Source organism: Camelina sativa, chromosome 18 (genome assembly GCF_000633955.1).
Source record: "Camelina sativa cultivar DH55 chromosome 18, Cs, whole genome shotgun sequence".
NCBI lineage: Eukaryota > Viridiplantae > Streptophyta > Magnoliopsida > Brassicales > Brassicaceae > Camelina > Camelina sativa.
In genome coordinates this window covers 15,391,084-15,397,899 of record NC_025702.1, presented here as the reverse complement: position 1 = coordinate 15,397,899, position 6,816 = coordinate 15,391,084, and the positions used below count along the sequence as shown (strand labels likewise).

Genomic DNA, 6,816 nt, shown 5'->3' with positions numbered 1-6,816 from the left:
TCTTTCCATCACAAAATTGACAAAAAGTTCAGCTTTTCGCCATCTAAGGTTTCACAAAGAAAAAAAAATACAATCCATCATACAAAATGGCGAATTAAATATTCTATATGGATTTTCTACCATATGAGATATCTGAAAGTTGGGTGTAGTCTTAGAATGGTACGACACGAAGGTTGAAAACAATATACATTACCATTTAAGTAAAAATGTAATATGATATCACTCTTTTGGTAAAGATTCCACAAAGATCATCATGTAATATAATGCCATCGAAATTTTGACAACATCATTTGAAAATGTATCTTAATATACTCTGAATGAAAATAATGATTGACGTACTTTTTCGTAAACAAAAAAAAAGGCTATATATATATATATATATACAAAGAAATTAAACTTCTGGTTGATTACTTGGTTGTAAAACCTTGGGCCACAGATTCTGTTGGCTTGTTTAATACCTACTGACTTTTTTATGACGAATGCGTCCATTGTATTTTGAGCCATCGATCTTCATGTTTGTATCTCCGAGATTTATGTGCATAGATGCTGATCTAATGGTCATGGTTCATTCGCTTCAAACTAAGGTTACCATCTTCAGCTTTTTAATTTTCTATCTCTCGAGATATCATATGTTTCTTTTGAACATTACAAGAGAGAAAATAAAAGAACCAACGATTGGGGCGATGAAACCAAAGTAAAAGGTAACACAGAACATTGTCGTCTTCTAGACTTGTTGAGTTGTAGTATCACACTAGACTTGTTGAGTTGTAGTATCACACTAGACTCTTTAACGTACGTAATCGTGTTATTACATTTACGAACAAGAGAGTCACGAGACCCACCCTTAGTTATTGACCTTTTTGTTTGCTCTTAAATGTACAATTTTAGCTTACTGCCGATAATTTCCCTTTTGATTTTGTACTCAGTATTGAAGGCTTAAGACCTTGAAGCATCTTAATTTGCATGAACACGCACGTGTGATTTCCACATTTAAATTATCAATGCAACGATAGTGTATTAGTTTTGACACCCATAAACAAGTCTACGTTTCAATATTCATTTTATAGAAAAAATAACAGAGTTTCCGTAACTGTTATATTATACCCCTAAAGTATATGTACATTCAATTAAATCACAAATCACTTAAAGAAAAGATGAATTAAGTAACAAGAATAAACGCATATTCCAGGTAAGTATACTCGAATTTTTTAATGTTTTGCTTTGAAAGTAATTGACCAATCTGACAAATAATTAAGTCAGCAAATACATCATATTTTAAATAGTAAAAATATACAATACAAGGCTAACCAAAAAAGTGAGTAAAATAATCAAACGGGCAAAAAGCAAAGCCGTTTTTTTCCTCTTTTCCTCTATAAAAGTCTCGTTCATGCACCCCCCAACTATAATCCCATCTTTGCGACTTCAGAAAAAAAAAAAAAAAAAAAAAAAATCTTCAAATCTTCTCTTCAATATAAGTCTCCAAAGAAGTTTCTCAGAAAAAGTAAGCAAAAAAGAGTTCTCCCAAAAAAAATTAAACCCATTACAGAAAACAAAACAAATTTCTACAAAACTAAAACTTCTCCAGAAAATAAAAAAAGAGAGAGATAAGAATCAGATCTGAGAGGGAGATCAAAAACAATGTGTCTGGTGTGTTTATGTGATGAGGAAGAGATAGAGTTAGGGAGGCAACAAGCACCTGGATCGTGTCCGTATTGTGGAGGTAAGGTGCAAATGCTTGATGTCGAAAGAAAATGGATGTTCTGTTTCGTTCCTCTTTGTTTCAAGATCAAGAGAAAGTACTTGTGTTCTTCTTGCGATCGTCGTCTCGTTTTGTATCATTGAACTAATTAATATTATTTTTATTTAATTTCCCTTTTTTGATAATTAAAGTAAATAAATTAGTGTTGTAATTAAGAAAAAATAATTTTAGTCGGTGGTTCTTGGTACGGTTAGTATATCTATGTCGTGTAAACCGACATTGATCTTTTAGAAGTTCAGTAGAACTCTCTTGATCCAAACTTGATGTACTTTTTCCTTTGGCTTCGAGTGTCTTCTTAAGTCGGTCAAAGTTTAATGTAATGGGATATTATATGTAATAAAGTTTCTAAATGTAATGATGAAATCTCAAGTTTGGTGTAATTGTTGTCGCAATTTCTTCTTTTACAGCATTACGATCAAATATTCGAACCAGTAATGTTTATATACTCTCTACGATCGATCTTGCAACTAATTTGATATACTACTTCCTACATGAAAGCAGATAATAATAATTTTGCATGCAAGTACGGGTGTCAATCGGCCTGATCTTCAGTTCTATAGCGATTCTGGACCGGTCCAGTTGGATTTTGTCGCGTGGAAAATATAACAAATATGACGACATGGAGAAATATAGGCTTAATTCGGGGTTCAAGATATAGTATTAGATATTGGACCCCAAGTTGGTTTTGAATGGTGGCTATATTAATTACGTAAACGACATTACATTCACACATTCAAATGATTAATGCACATTAATAGCATCAACACACTTTTGATATGCATATCAATTTTAACGTTGATAGGTTTCATTAAACGTTATTCAATTCCTAAGTTTGAGGATAATTAAGATTATGGGGGAGTCAAAACATGATTTTTCATTTCAAAAAAAAAAAACATGATTGTGTACTTGCATACAGCATATATATATCGTACGTAGTAGTGTCGCATGGCATCACTAGTTGATCTAATAATTGATCGTTACGATTGCGAATCTGTTAATTATAAAAATATGTGAATAGTTTAAGGAAAAAGTATGAGATTCAGAATTATGAGGTTTTAAGTAGTATTCGCTCGTGACTTATTTATGAGACGCAGGGAGAAAAAGATCACAACTGATTCCGTCACATGCACTATGACATCAGTGGACAGTGATTTATGTTGTTTTTTAGTCAGAAATCAAAACTGAATTGTCTGAACGTTTCAAAAGCAAATAAAACAGGGAAAGGGAAAGAACATCTCTTATTTTTGGGGGTTATAAACAGCTCTTATCTATATATATCTACTGAACAAATATATAACATAAACAGCCATTATATCTCTATACTATAGCTTATGTCAATTAATTCATTTTTTTTTTAATATATATAACCGAGATCACGAACTAAAACAACACTTCCATATCATTCTATTTTGTTTAGATTTTATAGGCATCTTTTCAATAGTTTAAGTACAAATTTGCTATTTTTTTGCTCTCTAAGTTTATGGATACATGTAACATCCTTATTCGTGAACGGTCAACGGTTTGCTCTTTGTAGCAACACAGTTTCATCGTAAAAGCTGGTTTTACTATTTCCTACAGAGTAATAGTATAAGTGTTATTCGTTGGGGAACTCGAATATATAGTCTAAGATTTCTATAAAAACAAACTACAATATTGTACCAGACTGATTTTTTCCTAGATTTAAAATATTTGAACAATTTATCTTATTTTCCTAGTAAATGATCTAGTGTGTTAAGAATATACGTACATACAGTATATTATCTTTATGAGAAATGTCCTAAACGTTTTACATTGTTAAGCGCATATGATAAGATTAGGTAGAAAGAAGTTGTATACATACGTAAGGGTGGGCCAAAGTCGTATTTATTTCCGAAGCGTGTACATTTATATTATTACTTCGTAGCTGCAACAAGAAAATTCAATATCTTAACTTTAGAAAATCAAGTGGCAAAGGAGAGAAAACAAAAACTTGTTTTCGACAAGGAATGAACAAACAAGGGCTTGTCACCGGTGTCACATTATTAATGTAACCATCACTGTAACTTCGCCAGTATCGTGTCTGTCTTCGACGAAGAAAAACATGGACATGAGCACTAACGTAATAACTCTCAGTTTTAACAAATTTCACTATCAAAATGTTAAACTTAATTAATGATGAAAATTATGTGCAATATATTTATCTGTTTGATTACTATAACAGTACTTACTAGTTACTACTTTTCTTTTCTCCAAACAAAATAAAATTATACTATTCTTGTTATTTATTTTTGGTATTGAAAAGATAAAGAGAATTATCTAAAATGCTATACATACATGTATTTTTTGGCCAACAAAGTGTCAAGTTTCAATTTCTCTGATAGTAGTATTCTTCTAGAAAACATTTGTCTATACGCAATGTAAAATGTATAGAAGTTTCCATATATAGTGTTTGAGAAATTTACAAAGAATCTCTGAGAGAAAAAGGTGCTCAGATACTTGTCTATTTTTAAACTGTATACACACTTTCAAGAAAGAGAGAGAGATCATAGCTGTATTGATTAGAGACAAATTGTCACTAATAATCTCCCAAGATTTTGTATTATGCTATTTGCCCATTGGGCTCTTTTACCTTTTGTTATGACCCATTGGGCCTAAAGTCTAGTAATGATTAAACAAACCGGGTATAGAATCCGGGTCGGGTTTAATTTGGCACGCTCCCGAAAAAAAAACAAAACCCTAATAATTCCGAACAAATTAGTCGTGAGCACAAAATCAAAGTCCAAAACCCTAGCAGCAGCAAAGCCTCCTCTAAACCCATCTCTCTTAAGCTTTCCTGCCTCGCCTAAGTATTGATCTCTAGACTAGATATGGGTAGCGAGAGCAAAACCTCGAGTTTGGAATCGGACCAGAAGGCTCTTCTTCTCCGTTCGGTTGCTCAGTTCTTGGAGCGATCTGGGTTTTCCAAATGCTTCAAGAAATTGCTCTCCGAAGCTGAAATCGAGGTTTGTACATTCGATTTTCACTTGGGATACATACAATTTTCGATTTTTCTAAGAGAAAAGACTACTCTTTAGCTACTGTTGGTTGCAACGCCGTAGAAACTATGAAATTGATCCTTTTGGTGATATAGCATAGGTTTTCTTACTTGAATTTGCTCTCTTTATGTTAATGTTGCAGAAGAAGGAGTTGAACTCCACTACTTTACCTGATCTAGAGGAAATTTTCAGCGAGTTTTTGAACAAGAAGAAGTAAGTTGTTTCGCTTACTTCATATGTAACATTATGTTCTTGCTGAGTTTTAGTTACATTGCATCATTAGTCATGTTGAGCCTTATCAATTTGGCTTTTATTGTCTTTGTGTGTTGCAGAGATCAAGAAGCTGCTGTGAATGGAATTACCGAGGCGAATGCAGTTGAAGGTGTAGAGGATGTAAAGAAGGAGAAAAAGAAGAAGAAGAAGAAGAAGGAAACAAAGGTGGAGGTGGCTGAGGAGGAGAAGGTTAAAGAGACTGTTGCTGAGGTCGAAGAGGGGTTGAAAGAGAAAAAGAAGAAGAAAAAGAAGTCTAAATCTGTGGAGGCTGATGATGATGATGATGATGATAAGGAGAAAGTTTCTAAGAAACGGAAAAGATCAGAGCCTGAGGAGACTAAAGAAGAGACTGAGGATGATGATGAAGAATCAAAACGTAGGAAAAAGGAAGAGAAAGTAGTGGAAGAGGACAAGGGTGTTCAAGAAACACCTGTTAAGCAGACTGACATTCAGGAAAACGGGAATGCTGAGAAAACCGAAGCGAAATCAACAAATCAGAAGTCAGGAAAAGGGCTTTCTAACTCAAAAGAGGTGACCGTGTTTGCACCCAATTTTTTTTTATTTGGGATTAGAGATCGTGTACTGATGTGTGTTTTGAACTTTTTTACAGCCGAAGAAACCATTTCAGAGAGTGAACGCTGACGAAGTTGTGTTCACTGACGAGAGGCTGAAAGACAACTCGTATTATGGACTGGTATCATATAATCTCCATCGCTCCTTGTATAGCAATCTTTGTTTTAGCAATGCCTTTATTGAAGTTTGGTGCTCTTTCTTGTAGCCTAATGCCAAGGATGGTTATGGTCTTAAAGCTCAAGAGATTCTAGGGCAAGTGAGAGGAAGGTAGTGCTCTCCACCCTTTGAACTTATTATATATATCTAGAATTACTCTTTGACAACGAGGGTCTTAGAAGGTTTGTTTTGGTTTGGTTAGTTCGGATTTGAAAATTCATAACCTAAGTAAAACCCTATATTTTCCTCAGCCTTTGTACCTGTTCTATATCAAATATATAGGATAAAAATAAAGAAACCGATATAGGTTCATGTCTTCGATCTCGTAAATTTTGGCTTTTGTTTTTTGGTTTAGGGATTTCCGACATGAGAAGACGAAGAAGAAACGAGGAAGCTACAGAGGAGGACAGATCGATCTTCAGTCACATTCGATTAAGTTTGAAAACTCAGACGAAGAGAAAGACTGATTGATAAGTACACTGCTTGCTTCTCTTTTGATTTTATCTTTACCTCTCTTTTTTTTTTTGTCTTTTGCTGTGATCATTTCAATACCCGGAAAAAGGGCTCAAGTTTTGTGTCTCTGTTTATCCTCGCATTTGATACTAGTCATAACAACATGATTCGGTTTCAGTTTCAGTTTCTTTGTTCACTAAATTAAATAGGAAGATTGTTGTCTTATAAACTCTCGACTGTGTTTTTGCTCAAAAAGAAAAAGGGATGGAGTCAATATGTACTTTCAAAACCAAACCGGACGGTTATGTCGAACAAGTAATCGTTCTTCTTGAGTCCGGTTTACTTTTAAACCGTGATTATAGTTAACACTTAACACCATGATTTCTAGGTAAACCGTTGTTGAGATTAATCAATATCCGGTCAACTTTTTAAAATCTATTCGGTTTGGTTAAAGTCCAAAGTCTCCAAGAGTTGATGAGACTTTTTGTTAATTGATAAAATTTTATTGTAAGCCGACATAAACAGATATTTGTTGTACTTGACTAATAGTATACTTTAGGCCGACATAGACGGGGTTTTTTTTTTTTT

General features: G+C 33.7%; 2 protein-coding genes across 2 annotated transcripts; both read left to right on the top strand.

Moving 5' to 3' along the window:
• Nucleotides 1,443-2,139, top strand: LOC104761788. Its single transcript, XM_010484909.2, has one exon. The coding sequence runs from the start codon at nucleotides 1,639-1,641 to the stop codon at nucleotides 1,840-1,842; it is 204 nt and encodes a 67-aa protein (XP_010483211.1). The 5' UTR covers nucleotides 1,443-1,638; the 3' UTR covers nucleotides 1,843-2,139.
• Nucleotides 4,502-6,502, top strand: LOC104761787 (nucleolar and coiled-body phosphoprotein 1-like). Its single transcript, XM_010484908.2, has 6 exons — nucleotides 4,502-4,740; nucleotides 4,916-4,986; nucleotides 5,106-5,577; nucleotides 5,657-5,740; nucleotides 5,825-5,886; nucleotides 6,131-6,502. Exons 1-6 carry the CDS (start codon nucleotides 4,606-4,608, stop codon nucleotides 6,240-6,242), a joined length of 936 nt encoding a protein of 311 aa, XP_010483210.1. The 5' UTR covers nucleotides 4,502-4,605; the 3' UTR covers nucleotides 6,243-6,502.

Excerpts from the sequence above, each read along its gene's own strand:
- LOC104761787 (XM_010484908.2), top strand. The coding sequence starts at position 4,606 with ATGGGTAGCGAGAGCAAAACCTCGAGTTTGGAATCGGACCAGAAGGCT. Across the intron at positions 4,987-5,105 it reads GAGTTTTTGAACAAGAAGAA|AGATCAAGAAGCTGCTGTGA; the intron begins GTAAGTTGTTTC and ends TGTGTGTTGCAG. Across the intron at positions 5,578-5,656 it reads GGCTTTCTAACTCAAAAGAG|CCGAAGAAACCATTTCAGAG; the intron begins GTGACCGTGTTT and ends ACTTTTTTACAG.
- LOC104761788 (XM_010484909.2), top strand. The coding sequence starts at position 1,639 with ATGTGTCTGGTGTGTTTATGTGATGAGGAAGAGATAGAGTTAGGGAGG.